The sequence below is a fragment of the Podarcis cretensis genome, assembly GCF_951804945.1.
Source record: "Podarcis cretensis genome assembly, chromosome: 2".
Classification (NCBI taxonomy): domain Eukaryota; kingdom Metazoa; phylum Chordata; class Lepidosauria; order Squamata; family Lacertidae; genus Podarcis; species Podarcis cretensis.
Genome location: NC_137171.1, coordinates 112,246,547 through 112,270,872, shown reverse-complemented (window position 1 = coordinate 112,270,872; position 24,326 = coordinate 112,246,547). Strand labels below are relative to the sequence as shown.

The 24,326-nt window shown below is 45.6% G+C and overlaps 2 protein-coding genes and 1 long non-coding RNA gene across 3 annotated transcripts in view; 2 read left to right on the top strand and 1 right to left on the bottom strand.

Annotated features, from left to right (window-relative positions):
- Window positions 1–18,014, bottom strand: part of LOC307209161 — a 40,915-nt gene extending 22,901 nt beyond the window's left edge. Inside the window, exon 1 of the long non-coding RNA XR_013835362.1 lies at window positions 17,645–18,014. This is a non-coding gene — a long non-coding RNA (uncharacterized lncRNA). The remainder of the gene's footprint in view (window positions 1–17,644) is intronic.
- LOC307208849 (C-type lectin domain family 2 member D-like) overlaps window positions 1–24,326 on the top strand; it is a 54,251-nt gene that overhangs the window by 23,663 nt on the left and 6,262 nt on the right. The gene's annotated exons all lie outside the window — the stretch shown is intronic.
- LOC307209007 (C-type lectin domain family 2 member E-like) overlaps window positions 4,278–24,326 on the top strand; it is a 52,674-nt gene continuing 32,625 nt past the window's right edge. The window contains 2 exon segments of the mRNA XM_079964083.1: window positions 4,278–4,495; window positions 19,028–19,479. Coding sequence (XP_079820209.1) covers window positions 19,356–19,479 — 124 coding nt within the window. The 5' untranslated portion in view covers window positions 4,278–4,495; window positions 19,028–19,355.

The following is a 24,326-nucleotide window of genomic DNA, read 5'->3' as shown; positions in this document are numbered from 1 at the left end:
AGCCTGGCCAGCCCCTGAGTTGTTGGCTCTTTGATGGTGATGGTGGTGGGGAAGCAGTGTGCGGTGGGTCAGGGATGGAAGGCGGAGAAGGAGGGCCAAGAGCGGCAGCAGCAGCGAGGCTCAGGCAGCGAGATGCCTCCCTTCCGATTGGAGTAGCCCCAATCCCATTCCTTCTTGCAGGAGGGGGTGGGGATCCCTCAGCTGGGAAGGGAGTCTTCCCGTTGCCTAACTGAGAGATCCCTGCCCCCTCCTGCTTATAAGCAAGCTCTGATAGGCAGCGTGAAGCCTCCCTTCACAGCTGAGAGATCCCCTCCGCTCCTGCTTGCACGCAAGTAGGAGTCGGGAGGCTGCTCAGATAGGCAGCATGAAACCTCCCTTCACAGCTCAGTTGCTGGGGTCAGGGAAGGTGGAGGCAGCCCGGAAGCTGCATCTTCGAGCCCCTGCACCACCATCATATGGGGACTTCTGAGCAGCTCCTGAAGCCAGCCAGAGCCAACTGCTCCGGGCTGCCGAGACTGCCGCTGCTGCGTTTCCCAGGGACATGAGATGAAATCCGGGGACATTCCGGGGATGGAATTTGTCCCGGGACTTATTTACAAATCCCTGGGAAATGGGGACGTCTGGTAACCCTAGCTGATTATTGCCTTCCTGGGGCAAGGCAGGCTCCCATCTTGCCCATCAACTGAGGAGAGGTAAGAACCACTCAAGGAGGGGAGAGTGGTTTCCATCTGATGTGGGCAAAAGCTCTTAAGTAATTGCTACGTGCCCTGCCCCCGCTTTGAGAGATTTATTTTCTTGTCTGGGTGGCAGAGTTTGGGAAGGCAGGAGGTGAGGTGACTGTTGAGCGACTGATTTAATGCACTCCTTCTCCTAAAACCAACCTGGCGAATCCTTTCCAAAAGAAGCTCAACAACTTTGGCTCCCCCCCCCCCCCAATCATAACAACTTAACTACTGGCAATGACAATGGGTAGATCACAACCAGTCTTTTTATACTTTGAGTAGATCGCAGTCCCTTGGGAGTTGGATGTGCCTGGTCTAAACCACTGAGCCTCTTGGACTTGCTGATCAGAAGGTCAGCAGTTCAAATCCCTGCGATGGAGTGAGCTCCTGTCACTCCATCCCAGCTCCTGCCAACCTAGCAGTTTGAAAGCACACCAGCATGGGTAGATAAATAGGTACCTCTGCGACGGGAAGGTAAATGGCATTTCCGTGCACTCTGGTTTCCGTCACAGTGTCCCACTGCACCAGAAGTGGTTTAGTCCTGCTGGCCACATGACCCAGAAAGCTGTCTATGGACAAATGCCGGCTCCCTTGGTCTGAAAGCAAGATGAGCGCCGCAACCCCATAGTCACCTTTGATTGGACTTAACCGTCCAGGGGTCCTTTACCTTTTACCTTTTACCCCACAACTGACACATTTTAAGCTGGATATTGTGGATCACAGAAGGCAATCCCAGCTTCTGTTTTGATCCTGGAATATACCATGAAGACTAGCACCTTGGCATGAGTCAGCAAGGCTGCGTCTGACCCTGCAGTTCAGCACCAGACCACCTTCTGGGATGGCTTTGGCGATCATCAAAGGGTCATCAAAGGGTCGTGCCAAAGCGCCTCTGGGAGGCCATGCTGGCCGGGGATGGGGAGGAGGCCATGGCCATGGAGGAAGAGGTTGCAGCCACAGAGGAGGAGGACAGCAAAAGTGTGAAGGAGGAGGGAGCAAGGAAGTGGGCAGGGAAGGGAGGGGTGGGTGTTGGTGGGCGTGATCAATGGGCTGGTGAGATGGTGTGGGGTATCCCAATTTGCCCTCTTGAAATGTTGGAGTCCTGCTGGTTTCACATGATTCAAAATCACATTAGGTAAAGGTAAAGGTACCCCTGCCCGTACGGGCCAGTCTTGACAGACTCTGGGGTTGTGCGCCCATCTCACTTAAGAGGCCAGGGGCCAGCGCTGTCCGGAGACACTTCCGGGTCATGTGGCCAGCGTGACATCGCTGCTCTGGCGAGCCAGAGCCGCACACGGAAACGCCGTTTACCTTCCCGCTGGTAAGCGGTCCCTATTTATCTACTTGCACCCGGAGGTGCTTTCGAACTGCTAGGTTGGCAGGCGCTGGGACCGAGCAGCGGGAGCGCACCCCGCCGCAGGGATTCGAACCGCCGACCTTTCGATCGGCAAGTCCTAGGCGCTGAGGCTTTAACCCACAGCGCCACCTGCGTCCCGTAAAGGGATTATTATTATGACCAGAATGTAATTGAAACTAATGAGATTTTGGAATGCAGAAATGAAGAAAATCATCAAACCATCAAATCTAGCATGCGGGGGCCCACTTTATCTAAATTATACAATTTCACATCTGAACGATTAGTATTAATAATTGTATTATAAATTGGTATTGTTATAATGAGGCTATTATTGGAGTGTAATTGAAAACTAATAGAATTTATTATAAAAAAAATTCATCCTGTTCTGCTTCTTGAAGGCTTTGCCAACATCAGAAACTGCAGCAACTGGCTGCTGGATTAATCCCAAAAAGAGGTAAAAAGAATAATTATGCAAGATAGAATGGGCCTCATAGAAAGTGGAGAGAGAAGTTTTGCGTGGACAGGCGGAGTCCCCAGATCCCAAGTGGTCCCCCCCGTCATGTGGAATAACGACTCTAGACAACGTGCTATGGGATTAAATTGGCCATAACTTTATTAAATTTCAAATGTGGGTAGACCTTGGCTCAGGCATTGGGCGTTCTCCCTCCCTAGTCCCCAGCCGGGGACCTAGGGAGCATCAGGGTTATCCAATGTGTGTGGGGGGGATGGGCCGGCTCTGGAGAACATATGTTCAAGCAGAGATAGCCGCCCCCGTTACGCCGCCGCAGGGGAGAGCAATGACGACCTTTCGGCGTACGGCCAAAGCCTCCCTTCAAAAACCCCTTTAACGGGGAACCCTGGTATCGCCGCCGCAAAGAGGAAGATGGACTAAAGGATTCCGCCCAAGGCCTGATACCGCCAAAGTTGTGACGTTTTGCTACGGGAAAGGCGAAACCTGCCAATGCAGGGAAATTCCTTTCCGGCCCTTTAACAGCGACCTTATCGTAGCAGCGCCCGCATACCTGTGGAGAAAGGTTAACCAGCAAAACCTATGAAGAAAAGATAACCTGCAAAAGAAAGCATTAACTGAGGGTGGGTAGGGTGGGAGAAGCTCTGGAGCCAAGTGAGGATTAACAATTAAGATCCACCCTCTATTGTGTGGGCAGGTAATCCCTCCCCCTACCTGGCCTGGTTTCCCTGGCAACGCTTCCCCCAGGTGGGATTGGACAACTCACTGGGGTAGGCGGGGACCTCCAGGTATCCCACCTGAGGGAAGGCAAAGCCTATGCTGATGGGGCCACTCCAGATCCAGGGCTGCACGCGTCCCCGCAAAGGGCGCCCCCCGTTTTAAGTGGGGAGCGGTCATTTCTCCCTCTCTCATAACACCAGAAGTCCACGGAAACATCCATGGAAGCTGAATGTTGGAAAATTCAGGAGAAAACAAAGTTCGTCTTCATCCAGCGCATGGTTAAAGTATGGCACTCTTTCACCCAGGAGGCAGTGATGATTCCCCACTTGGATGGCTTCAAAAGAGGGCGAGAAAGGTTCGTGGGGGAGAGGACTATTGAGAGCTACTAGCCATGAGGTCTGTGCTTTGCCTCCTTCTGAGTTTCTGGAAACTGCAGACAGGCAGAGTGCTCTTGTGAGTTCCCCACAGGCATCTAGGTGGCTGCTGTGAAAACAGGGTGCTGGACTCCTTATGCCCATGGCCTGACCCAGCCGGGCTATTCTGATGTTCTTATATTCTTATGAAGCTCAGTTTAATAAACAGTCCTCATGGTGAACCAGACAGGAATTCAGGACAAAGGAGAGGCAGGGAAGGAAATCCCACCCCTTTTAGTTCTGGCTTCCCGGTTGGCTTCAAATCAACTACTACAATAACAATTGCAGGAAATCAGTTCCAATTCCAGAAATCCAGGAAATTTAGTAGCAGCTGCTGACAATAGGTCTGTATAAGGAAATTTGGCACCACGTAAAACATTAGTGAGAGCTGGACCATAAAGAAGGCTGATTGCTGAAGAATTGATGCTTTTGAATTATGGTGCTGGAGGAGACTCTTGAGAGTCCCATGAAGATCAAACATCTCCATTCTGAAGGAAATCAGCCCTGAGTGCTCACTGGAAGGACAGATCGTGAAGCTGAGGCTCCAATACTTTGGCCACCTCATGAGAAGAGAAGACTCCCTGGAAAAGACCCTGATGTTGGGAAAGATGGAGGGCACAAGGAGAAGGGGATGACAGAGGACGAGATGGTTGGATAGTGTTCTCGAAGCTACCAGCATGAGTTTGACCAAACTGCGGGAGGCAGTGGAAGACAGGAGTGCCTGGCGTGCTCTGGTCCATGGGGTCACTAAGAGTCGGACATGACTAAACGACTAAACAACAGCAACAAAAACATTATGGTTGCTTAGAAAGTTGAGGTACATAATTATAATCTACTTTAATATTTTTACTTTTGTATGTTTTAAATTAGTGTTGTATTTTATCTGATTTTATTGCTTTATCTTTTTGTATACTGCTCTGAGGGTTTTACAATAAAGTGGCGTGTGAATCTTATGACTCCCAGGTTTGGGGAAGGCAGAAACAGGGACTCTGCTGTGCATGAGTAGGCTAGGTTTGTCACTTTCAAAAAATTAGTGAATTCTTACTGCATGGTGCTACTTAGCCATTTTTCATGGAGCAAATTTTGGGCACCTAAACGCTTGCCATCTTTTGTGAGACCTTGCACTGGCTGCCTCTAAAACATTAAGATCTTTCATTACTTTTAAAATCTCATTGTCTTTTGCATTCCTCCCTGAAGAGGCTCCATAAAATTATAGAAACCAATGCTCTTTTCAACTTTCTCCAGGCATTTTCTTTTGCTGTAATACCTTCCTTCCCATAGCATTTTCTCTAAAGTAAGCTTGTCACTTGTTAGTCTCAAACTCAGCAATAGCCAAGTTGCCAACTGACACCGGGACTTCAGCAGCTGTTTCTCCTTCTGCACATTGAGGGTGACCACATTCCCCACTGGGAGGTTCTGCACTTACTTTGTGGGATTGATTTTAAATCATGCTAAAAATTCTTTTACACTTCGTGCCCAAGAATGCCTTCAGCCCCTGAGAGGGTTGCACTGTTCTCTGAAGCAAGGCAGAAGATCTTGGGCAAATGAAGCCATCTCTAGATTCAGGCTGGGGGGTGATATTAAAGGCTGGGTGGGGCTGGAGTCAGAAACTGTTGACTAGGAACTGTTCGCTGCCAGTAACGAGGAGGCGGGGGAGGGGGAGGAAGAGGAGATGAACAGCAGGGACCAGTCGCTTTGAAAACTCCTTCTGTTTTGCTTCTTGTGGGCTTGGTCAGCAGCAGATACTTATTCCTACACTGCAGAACCTGGCACTGAATTGATTCTGCCAGAAGGTAAAAAGAATTCTACAAATGTATTGGGGGAGGGAGAAATATTGGGAGGGGGAGGAAAGGGAGAGGGTGAGATGGGGAGGGAGATTGGGGAAAGGAGAAGGAGAGGAGGAAGGGGGAGAGGGTTTTGGACTGAATTAAAAACATTTCTAAAATAATATAAGCAGTGCTCTTTTTCTAAAAAAAATTTTCAGGGCTCATTCTCATTTTGGCTCAAGAAAATCTATAGAAAATTTATTGTTGAAATCGAGAAAAATAAATACAGTAACTGGAAAGGACAGAGAAGACTTATTCCAAAAGGTGGCTTTTAATTTCCTTTAAAAAGGAAACCCAGAGGGGAAAACACAAATCCACAGACCAAAATCTGTGGTTCTGCCAAAAAAGAAAAAAGAGAAAAAAAGGAATGAACTGATTATTAAGGACCACAGAAATATTTTTTTTTAAAAAAATAATCCAGAAAAGAAGGGGAATTTAGGTCTTTCCAAAAGCCTTCCTGCATCCAAAAATAAATGGTAAAACAGAGGGGGCCAACAACCAGATATCGACAGATACTTTCAATTGGGGTGGGAAGAAGAGAGAGAAAAATTTATGAAATAAGAGAAGGAGAGGGGGAAGCGAACAAGAGTCAAAGCAGGGAGTTTCGCCCCTCCCCTCAAGGGATCTAAGACAATAGGAAGGACCTTAAAGTTTCTCTCCAAATAATCTGGCAGCCTTTTCTTTTCCTAGATTCAGGTAGGTAGCTGTGTTGGTCTGACACAGTCGGAATAAATAAATAAAATGTCCAGTAGCACCTTAGAGACCAACTAAGTAAGTTCTGGGTATTACCTTTGAATGCACACGAAAGCTTATATTATGGGTTGGCAAACTAAGGCCCGCGGTCTGGATCAGGCCCAATTGCCTTCTGGATCCAGCCCACGGACAGTTTGGGAATGGGTGTGGGGATTCTCATTGTTCGGGCTGTGCCATTCCCCCCCCCCCGCGCCATCTCCCCCTCTTACACACACCACGGCGGTGCCTCCTCCCTTCTCCTACTGGCTTCTCCCCGCCCTGCCTAGAGGAGGAAGGGGGCTGGGCTTTGTTGGATCAGTGTGAGCGCTTGAGGGGCCGCCATTTTAAGCAGCCCTTCTCCAGAGCCAAGCCCTTTCAAGCGCTGCTCATCGTCCCTCCGCCACCACCAGCCCCTGCCGCCCGCAACGCACAGGTAAGCTGTGTCCTTTATAAAAAACTGCATCTGTGGGATCTTTGTGGGGCCTGCCTGGCATGCTGTGTCCTTTTATTTAAAATGAGAGGAAAGACTACTTGCCCCCCCATGCAATGTGCATAGGAATTCACGCCCCCCCCAAAACCCAAATATAGTCCGGCCCTCCACAAGGTCTGAGGAACAGTGGACTGGCCCCCAGCTGAAAAAGTTTGCTGACCCCTGGCTTATACCCAAAACATACTTAGTTGCCCTCTAATGTGCTACTGGACAATTTATTTTATTTTCCTAACATTCATTGGGGCGGGGTAGAGAGAGAGATAGATTGGAGGAAAGCCAGGAAAGCAGCTGAGAAAGGGAAGAAGGAAAGGAGTGAGAAATGTTTCGGGTCTGGAAGCACGAGGAAACCCGGGACCTCAGGAATCAATGAAAGATCAGGCTGGGGAACGGGCGCAGGCAGTGCCAGATTTATGTATAAGCTAAACAAGCTCTAGCTTAGGGGCCCACTCTCTTGCCCCCCCCCCAACAAAATTTAAAGAAAAAAACCTTGGATGTTCATTTTCAAAACAAGATAAAAAACAAATAAAATAAAACCTACACACAGCACAACAGTGTTTTGTGTCGGGTAGGCTCCTAGGATGTGAGTAAAGGGTTCTGCCTGCTAGCCTGCTCCCTAAAATATCACTGGTTTGCTCATTTCTATATATAGGGTGCCTACATTCTGCATGGACTGGTTGCATGGCAACATGGGCAAATGGCTTTAGATACCTATGAGGTCCATAAATTGCCATATAGCATATATTCAACACAAAAAACAGCGACAATTTGTTGTTGACAAAGGACAGCTTGACATATAAAGGGCCCCATTAGCTTCAGGAGCTTAGGGCCTCATCAAACCTAAATCTGTCCCTGGGCGCAGGGCACATCTGCAAGGGGAGGGAGGATCTCATGGGGGGGGCAGGCCAGGCAGGTCCCGCGGCTTTGCAGATGCCGTCCTCCGTCCCTCTCCCTGCTGGATGCTGGGCTGGGATTAGATGACCGCGGAGCTTGCAGGTGACTGCTTCCTTCCTGCCTCTCCCCTCCTGCTGCTGCCGCCACTGCCGCTTCCTTCCCCTCTTTCCCAGGAACATTTAGATTCACAAAATGTTTAGGGGTACGGGTACTCCCGCGTGGCCCCAGAAAAAAAAGCACTAAATATAAGGCTGGCTTTGTTTGATTGGGGGAACTGCTAGAATACATTTGGGCGTCATGAGGGAGGAGAGGGGGAAAAGGTTCCCTTGTGCAAGGAGAAACCATGTGCTGACTTAACATTCTCTTGGCACTGCTAGAAACACAACCCAAAGTTCTCACCCCCTCATTCAATATAATAGGGAATCTAAAAATGGCTATACTGTTGTTCTGGCTTCAGAGAAAAGTGGAAGAAATTTGCAGAACTATGAGCCTCTCTGGATTAAGCCTGCCAAATATTAGGCAGATCCGTTCAGAGGTTTTTGTGCCGGACACCTTAATTAAAGTGGGTCAGACCTCACCTGGAGTACTGTGTCCATTTCTGGGCACCAACATTTAAGGAGGATGTTGACAAGCTGGAACGTGTCAAGAGGAGAGCGTCATTTTCTAATAAGGCTTGGAAACCAAGCTTTATGAGGAGGAGGAGCTGGGTAGGAGGAGACTGGGGGGAAATATAATACAATAGCCATTTTCAACTATCTCAAGGGCTCCTCCCTTTCACATTTACTCAACGCCTTTGTTTCATCAAGTAGATGTAGAAACATTACTGTAATCATTTAGACTAAAAAGAAGCAATATTTTATTTTTGAATTTTCGAGCTCTATAAATTAGTATATGAAAGACCACCATTAGGGCTTTTTTTGGGGGGTGGGGACTATACTAGTATGGAAGCAAAAGTGACCATTTATAGATTTCAAGAAGAGATAATTCATTTCTCCTCTGTAATTTTCTCTCCACAGCCTAGCTGTGAAGCTCTAGATTTTGCAGAATGCCTAGACCTCTGATGGAGGCAGCTGGTTGACAGTACATGGCACCTCTGCTAAAATGTTTGCAGCGGATGCACATACATTGCTAAGCCAGGTTCAAGGTCCACATACAAAGACCAGAAGAACTTTGGTCCAGGATACCTTAAGGGCCACCTGAGCCCTTATATCCCAGCTTCATCACTAAGATCATCCATAGGAGCACATCTGGTTGTCTCCATGTCTCAGAAGCCTAAGTGACCTCAGTTAGAAGTTGGGCATTTAACGCCACCAGTTCAAGCTGTGAAAGGCTCTTCCAGCAGAGATACATCCGGCATCTTGACTTTTGACTTCGAAGCATCTCTTGAAGATCTTTTCTTATGCCAACAAGCCTATACAGCAGTTTAAAATGTTGTTGATCTCCCAGTTATTTTAATGATTTATATATTTGTTTTACTATTTCTTCTGGTGATTTTTATTTCAAAGGAATATCTGTCTGTTCTATTGTTATCTTTTCCCCACTTTCTGGGGAGGGGGGAGGTGTATGTGACTCTATGCCACAGGGATTATGGAGGCAGGGGAAGCCGTGGATTCCCCTCTTGCAGAGAAGTCATTAGCCATTGGAACCAAGGAAATGGGTCAAACTGCTGAATTTTGGCGATTATTTGCTGCTATATTTTATAGTTGCAGGAAACAGTATGATACCTGGTATCCACTTATTGCTACAGTTTCAGGGACTACTTTTTAGAGCTGTGGTGGGGACTTGGGATTTCGAGGGAGTCGTTTAACTCCCCCACCCCCGCCCCGTTCCTGGTTTTAACAGTGCTAAGTACTTTACGAATTCTTAAAGTTTCGTTTTAAAGTTTCTTGTTTAAGTTTTCTTTCCATAAGGCCCTTGAGATGTCTTGTGCTTCTCCCTCTCTGCCTCCAAGTTTCTCAAACAAGTCATGGTCAAGGCAGTCTCACAGTCTGGGCACTCAGCCCAAGACCTCATAATCAGCAAAGGCAGGGCAGGAAACTGCGGCTGTGGAACAAAGGAGAAGCCCCCCGCCTTCCATTTCCTGCCTTGCAATGGTAAACATGAAGAAAAACACATACCATGTGTCATGGTTTCTTCCTCAAATGGCTGCGACCACCCAGCAGAAGAGAGGCAAAGGACAAATGGACTTGTCCGAAACTCCTCATGAATGTGAGCACTGTCTGCATGGAATGGCAGCAGTTGGGGAAGTCCTAGGAGTTTGTAGGAACTAAAGGTGGGGCTACAAGGAAAAACCAGCTCATTCATTTTTTTTTTTAAATTTTTTATTAAATTTTGACATAAATATATTTCACAAACATAAAAAAGACAAAATGAAAAAGAAAAAACAGAAAAAGAGAAAAACAAACAAACAAACAAAACATGAAATACATACAACTTTGATGACATTGATCGACTTCCCTTTATCTCGATTTCGGAAATTATTATCTTGTTTATCTATCTGCTGTGTCTATTCCTTAATAAAACTTTTTACGTAGTAAGCGTTATCTCATGCCTACTGTGATTTCTATAAGTACATATGTGTTTCTGATCAACATTTTAATTTTCCCCTTGTCTCTATTTCCATATATATCCTAAATTTATCCCATTCATTGTTAAATTTTGCACTTCTTTGATTTCTTATTTTCTGTGTCAATTTAGCCAGCTCCAAATAATCGGATAATTTAAGTTGCCACTCCTTTAGTGTTGGGATTTTTGGTGTTTTCCAGTACTGTGCTATGAGGGTTCTGGCGGCCACCGTTGCATATTGAAAAAAGGTTCTATCTTCTTCTTTGATATCCTTACCAATTATCCCCAGCAGGAAGGCTTCGGGTTTTTTAACAAACGTGTATTTAAGAATTTTTTTTAATTCATTATAGATGGATTCCCAAAATTTTTTGAGAATCTCGCACGTCCACCACATATGAATGAATTCGCCCTCCTTGCTCTTACATTTCCAACACAGTTTATCACCCGTTCTATACATTTTATGTAGTTTTACCGGCGTTATGTACCATCTGTACATCATCTTATACATGTTTTCCTTTAGTGTCGTGCATGCTGAAAAATTCATATCTTTACACCACAATGCCTTCCATTTGTCAAACTCTATGTTGTACCCTAGGTCTACCGCCCACTTCACCATCACATCCTTTACTTCCTCGTCCTTGGTGTCCCACTCAAGTAACTGGTTGTACATTTTTGATAATAATATTGTTTTACTTTCTATTATTTCAATCTGAAATCTAGATTTCTTGTCATTTATTCCGATCTTATTATCTTCCCTCCACATTGAATTAATTTGATGGTATTGAATCCAGCCAGTCAGCTTGCTTTTTATTTCTTCATAAGGTCTAATCCTCCACCCGGATTCTGTTTTGGTTAGTAAATCTTCATATGTCCATCTTTCCCCCTCTATATTTAATTTTTTAATTGTTAAAATGTCTATTGGTGATAACTACCAGGGCGTTTTCTGCTCCAACAGTTTCTTATTCCTTTCCCACACTTCCAGCAGTGGCCCTCTGAAAATGTGGTTAGAAAAACCTTTATGAACCCTTCCCTTGTCTCGCCATAAATAGGCATGCCAACCGAATCTTAGATTAAACCCCTCTAGATCTAACAAATTTTTGTTTTTGATGACAATCCAGTCTTTTACCCAACAAAGACATGCAGCTTCGTAATATAACCTCAAGTTTGGAACCGCAAGGCCACCCCTATCTCTTTGGTCTGTGAGCAATTTAAATCTGATTCTTGGTCTCTTTCCCTGCCAAATGAATTTAGAAAGTAATCTCTGCCATTCTTTGAATATTGAGGTTCCTCTAATTATCGGTATATTCTGAAATAGGAAGAGTAATTTAGGTAGTAAGGTCATTTTAATCGCCGCCATTCTCCCCAACCACGAGAGATGTATTCTATTCCATGTATCCAAGTCCTTCATTATTTCTTTCCATGTTTTCTTATAATTATTTTCAATCAGATTTATATTTTTCATAGTTAACCAGATTCCAAGGTATTTTACTTTTTTAGTTATTTTAATTCCAATTTGACTTTCAAGATCGTTTTTGGTTTCTTCTTCCATATTTTTGGTCATTATTTTAGTCTTTGCTCTGTTCAATTTAAATCCGGATAATTTTCCAAATTCCTCTAGTAGCTTTAACACTTTGCCGACGCTCTCTTTTGGTTCTTCCAATGACAGCTCCATCATGAACAAAACTGACTACATTCATGAACAAAACTGACTACATTCAGGAGGCTCACAGACAACTTTCCAATACCGCCTTTTACATAAAATTGGACTCAGACCCCACACAAGAATACAAAAAAGAACTGAACAAGATTGTTAAGGAGCTACCCCCACACATCCAAGAACAGATCCTCACTAACACACCAACAGAACCTCGACCAGGAACTTTCTATCTTCTACCTAAAATACACAAACCAGGAAATCCAGGACGCCCCATCATTTCAGGTATTGGCACTATTACAGTGGGTGTCTCCGGTTATATGGACTCTGTTCTGAAACCATATGCCATCAGTGCTCCCAGCTATGTACGTGACACCACAGATTTTCTGAGGAAAATACAATCTTTAAATAATCTTCCCAACAATACTATACTAGCTACTATGGATGTGGAATCTCTGTATACCAACATCCCACACAACGATGGTTTACAAGCTATAAAGAACACCATTTCAGATAAAACCACAGCGGACTTTGCCACCAAACTCTGCCAATTTGTTCTTACCCACAACAACTTCAAATTCGGTGATGACCTGTTCCTTCAGATCAGCGGCACAGCTATGGGCACCCGCATGGCCCCACAGTATGCCAACATCTTCATGGCAGATTTAGAACAACGTTTCCTAAACTCCTACCCACTCAAACCTCTCTTGTACCTGCGATACATTGACGATATTTTTATCATCTGGACACATGGTCAACAGACCCTGGACACCTTCCACCAGAAATTCAATGATTTTCACCCCACAATCAACCTAACAATGAATCAATCTATGCAAGAAATACATTTTTTGGACACTACTATAAAAATACAGGATGGGCGCATAGACACCACCTTATACCGTAAACCAACTGACCGACAAACATATCTACATGCCTCTAGCTACCATCCCAAACATCCCAAACAGTCCATTGTATATAGCCAGGCACTACGTTACAGCCGCATCTGTTCCAATTCTACAGACAGAGACTCTCACCTAAGAGATCTACAGCAAACCTTTTTAGAACTAAAATACCCAGCAGATGAAGTTAGACAACAGATCAACAGAGCCAGACTGATACCCAGAGAGAACTTGCTGCAAGACAGACCCAAAAAAGAAAATAACAGAACACCTCTAGTCATCACATACAGCTCCCAAGTTAAAACAGTACAACGCATCATCAGAGATCTACAACCTCTCCTGGACAACGACAGTTCTCTTTCTCAAGCTCTGGGAGGAAGACCTTTCATTGCCTACAGACAGCCACCCAATCTTAAACAACTCCTAACCCACAATAATACTACAACCAGACCTAACACGGACACTGGCACCAGAGCCTGCAATAAACCCAGATGCCAACTTTGCTGCCACATACACCTGGACAACACCATTACTGGCCCCAACAACATCACACATACCATCTCGGGACTATTTAATTGCTCATCGTCTAACATTGTGTATGCAATCAAATGCCAACAGTGTCCTTCAGCTCTCTATATTGGACAAACAGGCCAGACCTTACGCCAAAGAATAAATGGACATAAATCAGACATCAGGAATCACAAGACAGAAAAACCAGTAGGAGAACACTTCAATCTCCCAGGACATTCTATACAAGATCTCAAAGTAGCTGTTTTACTACAAAGGAATTTCAGAAATAGACTGGAAAGAGAAGCTGCTGAATTGCAACTTATCACCAAACTTAAAACCATGGAGAGTCCTGGTCTGAACAAAGACCTTGGATTCTTATCTCATTATACATGACAAAGCCATTTTTCACCTTCTCACCCCTTGCTTTTTCCTGTAAGACCTATTGCAGTCGTTAAGAGTCGTCAACAGGCTCATCACAGCTATCTGCCAATCACCCATTCCCACCACCCTTCTGAGTAATACCCCTCCCCACCTTCTCACTATATAGAAGGGTCTGGAAACTTCTGTTTCAGTGTATCTGAAGAAGTGTGCATGCACACGAAAGCTCATACCAAGAACTAACTTAGTTGGTCTTTAAGGTGCTACTGGAAGGAATTTTTTTTGTTTAGTCTTTTTATACTTTGAATAGATCACTGTCACTTGGGAGTTGGATGTACCTGGTCTAAACCACTGAGCTTCTTGGACTTGCTGATCAAAAGGTCGGCAGTTCAAATCCCTGTGACGGGGTGAGCTCCCGTTGGTCCATCCCAGCTCCTGCCAACCTAGCATTTTGAAAGCACACCAGCATGGTTAGATAAATAGGTACCTCTGCGGCGGGAAGGTAAATGGCGTTTCCCGTTGTGCCAGAAGTGGTTTAGTCATGACACAGAAAGCTGTTTGTGGACAATCGCTGGCTCCCTTGGCCTGAAAGCAAGATGAGCGCTGCAACCCCATAGTCACCTTTGACTGGACTTAACCATGGTGCTGGAGAAGACTCTTGAGAGTCCCATGGACTGCAAGAAGATCAAACCTCTTCATTCTGAAGGAAATCAGCCCTGAGTGCTCACTGGAAGGACAGATCCTGAAGCTGAGGCTCCAAGACTTTGGCCACCTCATGAGAAGAGAAGACTCCCTGGAAAAAACCCTGATGTTGGGAAAGATGGAGGGCACAAGGAGAAGAGAGGGCACGACAGAGGACGAGATGGTTGGATAGTGTTCTCGAGGCTACCAGCATGAGTTTGACTAAACTGCGGGAGGCAGTGGAAGACAGAAGTGCCTGGCGTGCTCTGGTCAATGGGGTCACGAAGAATCGGACACGACTAAATGACTAAACAACAACAGCTTTCACCACTCTTTTGTTGACTATGAGGGCCACTCCATTTCTTTTATGGGATTCTTACCCACAGTGGTAGATATGATGGTCATCCGAACTGAATTCGCCCATTCCCGTCCATTTTAGTTCACTGATGCCCAGGATGTCAATATTTATTCTTGCTATCTCAATATTTATTCTTGCTATCTCATTTTTGACCACATCCAACTAACCAAGGTTCATGATTCTTACATTCCAGGTTCCTATGCAATATTTTTCTTTGCAGCATTGGACTTTCATTTCACTTCCAGGCATATCCGCAACTGAGAGTCCTTTCGGCTTTGGCCCAGCCGCTTCATCAGCTCTGGATCTACTTGTACTTGTCCTCCGCTCTTCCCCAGTAGCATGTTGGATGCCTTCCGACCTGAGGGGCTCATCTTCCAGCGTCGTAACTTTTATATGCCTGTTACCTTTGTCCATGGAGTTTTCTTGGCAGGGATACTGGAGTGGCTTGCCGGTTCCTCCTCCAGGTGGATCACGTTTAGTCAAAACTCTGCACTATGACCTGTCCATCTTGGGTGCCCTGCTCGGCATAGTTCATAGCTTCTCTGAGTTCTTCAAGCCCCTTCGCCACGGCAAGGCAGTGATCCATGAAGGGGAGGACACTCATAAGCAGTGCTTTTTTTCCTGAGGGGACACAGGGGTACGCATACCACATAACATTTTGTGAATCTAAATTTGGCCTCATTGAGAGGCGGTATTCCAAAATGTGAAGGAAAATGAGAGTACCATTGAACATTTTTTTTGCTCATAAGCATACTTACTCAGCAGTATTTTTGCTTGAGTAGCACCTGAGTAGTTATTCTAGCTCAGCACTGCCATGAAGAGGTGAAACACAGTGGGTAGAATTGGGTATGTGTCAAGGTGTATGTGTCAACTTTCTTCAGTGTTCAACCTTTTACAACCTTCCGTGTTCTTGTTAGTGTTCAGTCTTATCAGCTCACCTTCAGATTGTGAGGGAAATAGATGACTGATTGCTGTAGGGTCAGTTGCCTTTCTGGGCAGGGAGGGGATGGCAGAGAAGCAGGAGGGGGAGGGGGGTTGGAGCTGAACGCAACGACGGCTCCTCCTGCCGCTATCATTGAAGGGGGGCTGCTTTGACCCTCCTTCCCCTCCCTGGCAGGAATGGGACGAGAAAGAGAGCTAGCCAGAGAGCAGACAGAATTTCTATGTGATTTTTGCATAGCGTTATTTTCTTTTGAAGAAAAGGCAAGAAAGAATAGACATAAGAGGTGTTTATAAAATTACAGTCTTTGTGCCAAGCCAGAGGGGAAGGCAGGAGAGAGAAGAATGAAAGGAGAGGCGGGGAGGGAACTTCCACGCCTTTTAGTTCTGACTTGCCCTGTTGGCTTCAAACCAACCAATAGCAGTTCCAGAAAATAGGTTTTAGAAGCAGCTGCTGGCAACAAGCCTGTATAATCTAGTTTGACGCTAGCTAAAAACATTATTGTGTAGATAAGCCTACCAGTTGCTGAGAAAGTTGACGTAATTATAATCTGCTTTAATATTTTTACTTTTGTATGTTTTAAATTAGGGTTGTGTTTTTTTCAATTTTATTTTTTTATCTTTTTGTAAATCGCTCTGAGGTTTTTCACAATCAATTGTTGTACGAATTATATGATTCCCAGGTTGGGGAAGGCAGAGACTCTCCTGTGCATGAGCAGGTTAGGTTTGTTACTTTCAAAAAAATAATGAATTCTTATTGCTTTCTGCTACTTAACCATTTTTTATGGAGCAGATTTTGGGCACCTAAATGCTTGCCATCTTTTGTGAGACCTTGCATTGGCTGCCTCCAAAATATCGAGATCTTTCATTACTTTTTAAATTTCATTCCTCAAGAGGCTACATAAAATTACAGAAACCAATGCTCTTTTCAACTTCCCACAGGCATTTTCCTGCCACTATACCACTTTTAATTTTCTTTTACTATAATACCTACCTTGCTTCAAGCAAGCTTGTCACTTGTTCGTCTCAGAACTCAGCAATCGCCAAGTTGCCAAATGGCACTAGGACTTCAGCAGCTGTTTCTCCTTCTGCACATTGAGGGTGACCACATTCCCCACTGGGAGGTTCTGCCCTTTGTTTGTGGGGTTGATTTTAAATCATGCTAAAAATTCTTTTACACTTTGTGCCCAAGAATGCCTCCAGCCCCTGACAGGATTGCACTGTTCTCTGAAGCAGGGCAGAAGACCTTGAGCAATTGAAAACATCTCTAGATTCAGGCTGGGAGGAGGTGATATTAAAGGCTGGGTGGGGCTGGAGTCAGAAAGGGAGAGGAGGAGGAGGAGGGGCCAATATAAATAGCAGGAACCATTCGCTTTGAAAACACTTTCTGTTTTGCTTCTTGTGGGCTTGGTCAGCAGCAGATACTTGTTCCTGCACTGCAGAACCTGGCAGTGGATTCTGCCAGAAGGTAAAAAGAATTCTATAATATATTGGGGGAGGGAGAAATATTGGGAGGGGAGGAAAGGGAGAGGATGAGATGGGGCAGGAGACTGGGGAAAGGAGAAGGAGAGGAGGAAGGGGGAGAGGGTTTTGGACTGAAGAAAAAAATATTTCTAAAATAATATAAGCACTGCTTTTTTTCTTAAAAAAATTTTTTTTGTTTTGTTTTTGTGACTGTGTGGAACCCAGTTCAGCTACTGATTGATTGATTGATTGATTGTGTGACTGCAGTACATTGTTTATTGCTTTCATTTTATGGATCAATAGTCTTGTTAGATACTAAAATGCATGATAAAATGCTGTTTTAGGAGTTTTTTTTAAACGTCTGGAATGGATTAATCCATTCTGCATTACTTTCTATGGGAAAGCACGCCTTGGTTTTGGAATGGACTTCTGGAACAGATTAAGTTTGAGAACCAAGGTACCACTGTACTGTTGTTCAGGCTTCAGAGAAAAGTGGAAGAAATTTGCAGAAATATGAGGCTCTCTGGATTAAGCCTGCCAAATTTTAGGCAGATCCGTTCGGAGGTTTTTGTGCCTCACTATTAAGTTGTGGGTGGACATAGCAGACAACACAGAGATTTCTCCAAGTGGTTCTTTATACAGTAGTAAGCTGGAACTGAACTGAACAGCAAACAGCTCAGCCAGCCTGCTTTTATAGGCAGCCAGCTGTCAACAACACCCCAGGGTTTGCCGCCTAAATTAACTGACGTGGACCTGAGTGAAAACTATATACACAATACCCCCTGGTAGCCAGGGTGAGAACTTCAATACATAACACTCACCTGGAGCACTGTGTCCATTTCTGGGCACCACCATTTACAGAGGATGTTGACAAGCTGGAAGGTGTCCAGAGGAGAGCGACATTTCCTTATAAGGCTTGGAAACCAAGTTTAATGAGGTGGAGGATCTGGGTATGTTTAGCCTGGGAAAGAGGAGACTGAGGGGAGATACGGTAGCCATTTTCAAATATCTCAGGGGCTGCTCTCATTCACTTTTTCTCAATACCAGGCCAGTGGGGTGGTCCTATATTTGCATAGTAGTTTCCCAATTAGATATTGTTGTAAGTTTAGGGGAGGAGATGGGGGGGGGGGCGGGTAGGCTGCATGCCTGAGACCCTGCTAATTCCTAGATCCAGCAAGGGCTAAAATCTTGGTAATGGACCCTTAAGTATGGGTCGGGAGCATGGCGGAGTCAAGTGAGGGAGGAGATGGAAGAAAGGCAGGCTCTGAATCTGGCAGTCTGCAGGAGGAAGCAGACCCAGCCCCTCCCCCCCTTTCCTACCATGATATTGGTTTACAGTTTGTTTGGTTTACAGTTTGAGCAAGTTTCCAAGAAGGGGGCGTAGATGCTAGGCAACCAGATAGGCAGAGGATTGACAGCTCTTCTCTGGAAAGGATAGAATTTCCCGACCCTCAATCCCAAAGAACTGAAATGGCGAGATTGCAAAGGAAGTGTAAAAAGGGAAAACAGGTTTTCCTGTTGTGACTACAATGATGACTCAGCGTAACCAACTGTGTCCATTTCTGGACACCGCAATTTAAGGAGGATGTTGACAGACTGGAACGTGTCCAGAGGAGAGTGATATTTCCTCATAAGGCTTCATGAGAAGGAGGAGCTGGGTAGGAGGAAACTGGGGGGAAATATAATACAATACCATCTTCAACCATCTCAAGGGCTCCTCCCTCTCACTTTTCTCAATGCTTTCATTTCATCAAGTAGATGTAGAAATATTACTGTAATCATTTAGACTAAAAAGAAGCAATATTTCAGATATGAATTTTCCAGCTCTGTAAATTAATATATGTAAGAGCACCTTTAGGACTGTTGTGCGGGGAGTATACTAGTATGGAAGCAAAACTGCACCTTTTAAAGACTTCAAGAAAAGATTATTTATTTCTCCACTCTGTAATTTTGTCTCCACAGAGGAATCTTGGGACGTTGATGCTATGGCGAAAACTGATGTTGTGATGAATTTTCTGGCAAAAGCACAGAACTGATGCTTCAGACTCTGAAGAGGCTTGCGTTTCATTGGGAATAAAAGGAATCACGAAGACAAAACAGGGAAGTGGAAAACATATTAAGTACAGCTTGGCTGGACAAAGCATCCGATGAAAGTACACGATTAAGTGGCTTGAATCTGCAAGCCAGTGATCTGCTTTGAACATATCTCAAGAAATTGCAAAAGTCTGTGTAACTAGAGCTGAGTAGCATTTATTGTGAGGTCTGTGGATCCTCCTGGGAGAAAGGAAAGATGGGTTTCTCTGAAACTGAAAAGACAGGGCAAAAGCTCCCTTTGAATCCAGATGCAGTAGAGAATGGGGGAAGCACCAAACAAGCAAGAGGAATCCTCTCTCAGCTGAGCCGTTTTCTATATGGTAAGTGAGTTCTGATGAGAAAGTTATGAGTTTGTCTCCACCTACTCTCAGGCATGGGTGGCGCCTACTGGGGACGCAGGTGGCGCTGTGGGTTAAGCCACAGAGCCTAGGGCTTGCTGATCAGAAGGTTGGTGGTTCGAATCCCTGCGATGGGATGAGCTCCCGTTGCTCGGTCCCTGCTCCTGCCAACCTAGCAGTTCGAAAGCACGTCAAAGTGCAAGTAGATAAATAGGGACCGCTCTGGCGGGAAGGTAAACGGCGTTTCTGTGTGCTGCTCTGGTTCGCCAGAAGCGGCTTAGTCATGCTGGCCACATGACCCGGAAGCTGTACGCCAGCTCCCTCAGCCAATAAAGCGAGATGAGCGCCGCAACCCCAGAGTTGTCCGCGACTGGACCTAACAGTCGGGTCTCTTTACCTTACTGTCAGAAAAGTTATGGATTTGCTGCTGGGATGAAAGCCACAAAATGCGGGACAGCTAATCAAATGCATGAAGACTGTAATTTATTCAGGCAGTTAAAAGCAGTTGGAAAAGGATAGGTACATAGACAGTTGTGTGAAAATTGATTTGACAAGATTGAATGGTTGGAGGAGAGAGATACCTTTACATCATGGGAAGCGATACCTCTTTCAAACCATGTTCAGCTTCTCTAAACTATTGCTTGTACCCAGCTTTGAATGGTGAGGAAGGCTTCTCAGACTCTTCTTAGTTCCTCTCTCAGATGGAACTATCCTTCCTCACGCAGGCATGCATAAGGAGAAGGGGGTGAGGCTGCCCTTGAGGAGATAGATTCTTGGCTGCTCTTTCAATTCCCCTTCCATGTACAGCAAGAATGCAGAGCTTGTGACTCGCCAGATTCCAACTTCCTCCCATCACTCCCTGCCAGGAATGATGAGACCTGTAGACCAAAAACACCTGGAGGACCACATGGCCCCCATTCCTGCTGTACACAGACCTACAGAGCCATAGATAAGCAAAGAGACCAGAAATATGCAAATACAGGTGCATGCTCCACAGAATTTACTAGCACAGTGGCATGGAAATGCTTTGTTATAGCTGTTAAATGCTGTCTATCTGACTGGGTTGAATGGTCTGTTACAGTAGACCACACTGACATTTATATGTGAGTGGGTGATTTATAAATGTTTTTTAAACAAATAAGTAAAATTCTTAGGAAATCAAGAAGCAACAGATACTGTGCAAATCCCCTGGCAGAGATCCCCTGCTCGACTGACTTCATAACTTTGCATTATGCAACACTATTTCAGAACATTGTTCAAAACATATTGGTTCCTCTTTCTTCCAGGAACCCAATCTGACCAACAAAGTGTTGGCATGTTTACATGCTGGTGACATGGCATTAACTGAAATAAAATTAGCTGCTGAAAGCAGCCACTCAGAGCTGCATATTGCTGACGAACCACTTTGCTGGCTAGTCCTGACATTTGGACCTGATTTTCTTTAACTGTCAGTTATCCCATCCTCAGTATATAATTAATATAGCAACCTTAGTCCATCTGCTAATCCTAGCCTGTGTACTACAAACTGCTATTTTGATTTATTTGAAAATTCGCTATCCTGCATTGAATGAATAAAGCTTCTTTTAGCACAGGAAAATGTTGTTTGGTTGAACCATTCATTTTAATGCATTTTGTTTTGCACATTAATGGATCTACCTATATTGTGTTGGAACCAACCCTATGTTATACAGAAATGTGAAGAGCTTAAACTGTATCCCCTTAATGGTTTGTTTTACGATAAAGATTAAAATGGTTTCAGGATACAGTGAAACCTCTACTCACATATGGAATCCGTTCCACATGTCCGTTTATGAGTCAATCCGGGTCGCTGGTAGAAGCGCCATTCTGCGCATGCGCATTCGGCAGCAGTGCTGTTCTGTGCATGTGCAGACAGTGGCAGCTGCTTCTGCACATGTGCAGACGAAGAAGCCACTTCTGCGTGTGCACAAATTGTGGCAAACCCGGTATTTACTTCTGGGTTTGCCGCAGTCGCGAGTCGAATTGTTCGCCAGCAGGGGCGGTGGTAAGTCGAGGTTCTACTGTAATCGCTTGAGGTTGCTGCACTAGCTTGAGATGCATGAACAAAATAGCCCATTCTGCCTCTATAGAGATTCCCTTTTGGCAGAGTGCTACCAGGGGATTTCAAATTTCCCTCCTTGCACATATGTACATACATTGGCTATCCGTTGATTCACACAATGGGTTGTGCTGCCCTCTGTCTTCCTGGATTGCCTATGTGGCATTTGGCATGTATCCCATTCCATTCAGTTCTTGCAGTCCCTTTTTACTTTTGCCCTTAAAGTCCTTACTTTTGTGACCCACAAACTGGATTACTACCGTGTTCTATGTGGGGCTGCCCTCCAGCCTAGCTGTGAAGCTCTAGATTTTGCAGAATGCCTAGACCTCTGATGGAGGCAGCTGGTTGACAGTACATGGCACCTCTGCTAAAATGTTTGCAGCGGATGCACATACATTGCTAAGCCAGGTTCAAGGTCCACATACAAAGACCAGAAGAACTTTGGTCCAGGATACCTTAAGGGCCACCTGAGCCCTTATATCCCAGCTTCATCACTAAGATCATCCATAGGAGCACATCTGGTTGTCTCCATGTCTCAGAAGCCTAAGTGACCTCAGTTAGAAGTTGGGCATTTAACGCCACCAGTTCAAGCTGTGAAAGGCTCTTCCAGCAGAGATACATCCGGCATCTTGACTTTTGACTTCGAAGCATCTCTTGAAGATCTTTTCTTATGCCAACAAGCCTATACAGCAGTTTAAAATGTTGTTGATCTCCCAGTTATTTTAATGATTTATATATTTGTTTTACTATTTCTTCTGGTGATTTTTGTTTTATTGTACAAATATTATTGTGCAGCACCTTGATAGTTTAGGAGATGGTGGCATGTGAATACTTTTTAATAAAATAAATAACTGGTGACTCACCAGCCATTCGCAGAGGCCTACCAGTTGGCTGACTTTGTGGTGGGAGGCACCAGGCCTATGAGCTTCATGATGCCACAGGTGAACTTGGTTCCTCTCATACCCTTCAAACATCCCACTGACCAAAATTGGGACATTTCTTTTTTTGGTCCCCAGCTGACTTGCACTACAAGTCAGACTCAGACCAAAAAATGGGACATTCCGGGATGCAATCAGAAGCCAGGATTGGCTTCTGTAATTCCAGGATGTCCCGCATAAATCAGGACTGTTGAGTGGTATGACATCTTGGTGTGATGCAAGCTTGAACTCACACCTTCAATGTGGGTGGAATACCCAGGCCTTGGTAGACTTGGAGCCCCCCAGATAGTGGAGTTTCTAGAAGGACTTGTCCGGCATCTTGCTGAAACCAAGGAAACATTAACACTTTATTTCCCTCTGCAGGTTTGAGCAATAATGTAAAAAAGAAACTCACTTTTGCTGTAATAATTGTGAGCTTGGTGCTTAATGTCATTCTGATCATTTCCATCATCATCATCATCATCAGAAGCACTGGTTTATCAGGTAAGTGAAGAGCCATTTTGCTGTAACTTCTGCCAGGTTGTGTGGCTATTCCCTCCCCCCCCACAGGTGGAATAAATGAAGACAACGGACACAGAGTTTTAGGTTAATGGGCGAAAATGGCCACAACTTTATTGATTACAGGAAAGAAGGGTATTGGCTTTAGGCATTGGCCCTAACCGACTATCCGGTCTGACCGCGAAGGGTTAAACACCAACAGGGGGAGCCACCCGAGATGCATATCCCTAGGCGCTCCCCGATGGGTTACCGCTCGGGGGCGCGCTTAGGCCCTAGCCTCCGTAGGTTTCGGACGAGGCGTCGCCCCTCGGAGTCCTTTAACGAACTACCCTTCAAGCATTGGGGGAGGTGATGGCGTTCCTCCCCCCCAACCTCATCTGCATGATAATACCCCGGCCAATGCCTACCGCCAAAACCGAGGGAGTTGTGACGATTTGCTACGAGGTAGGCGAAAAAACCAAGTGGCTCACAAAACCAGCCAATTAGCCAAATGGAAAAACTCCTACCAGGCCCCTTGCGGCGACCAGCCGAAGCCCATAGCAAGGTCAGTGGCAAAACCTAAAGGGCGGGTGGGTGGGAAACTGCGTCGTCTCCAGGGAAGAAAGGGGGTGAGCCAGGGGCTGCCCTGACCTTAAGTGGCCCTAGGAAGGCCCGCCCCTGCCACCAGCCAATTGGCTGGCGCCACAGGGTATGCTAATTGGGTGAATCCCTGTCTCCTGCGAGGCTGACGCCAGCCTCGCAGAGTGAGTGTGGGCGGGGTCGTGATCCCACAACCCCCCCTCCTCCTGAAGATCGGAAGGGGCATTGTGTGGCTATTCCCTCCCCCCCCCACAGGTGGAATAAATGAAGACAACGGACACAGAGTTTTAGGTTAATGGGCGAAAATGGCCACAACTTTATTGATTACAGGAAAGAAGGGTATTGGCTTTAGGCATTGGCCCTAACCAACTATCCGGTCTGACCGGGAAGGGTTAAACACCAACAGGGGGAGCCACCCGAGATGCATATCCCTAGGCGCTCCCCGATGGGTTACCGCTCGGGGGGGGCGCTTTAGGCCCTAGCCTCCGTAGGTTTCGGACGAGGCGTCGCCCCTCGGAGTCCTTTAACGAACTACCCTTCAAGCATTGGGGGAGGTGATGGCGTTCCTCCCCCCCAACCTCATCTGCATGATAATACCCCGGCCAATGCCTACCGCCACCGAGCCGCAAGCCGGCTCGCCGCCAATACCCTCAGACCTGTAACCAATCCCTAACGCCTTGAAAATTATCTGCCAACCAAATAACATTGCCAGCATCAGATAGATGCACGCCATCCCA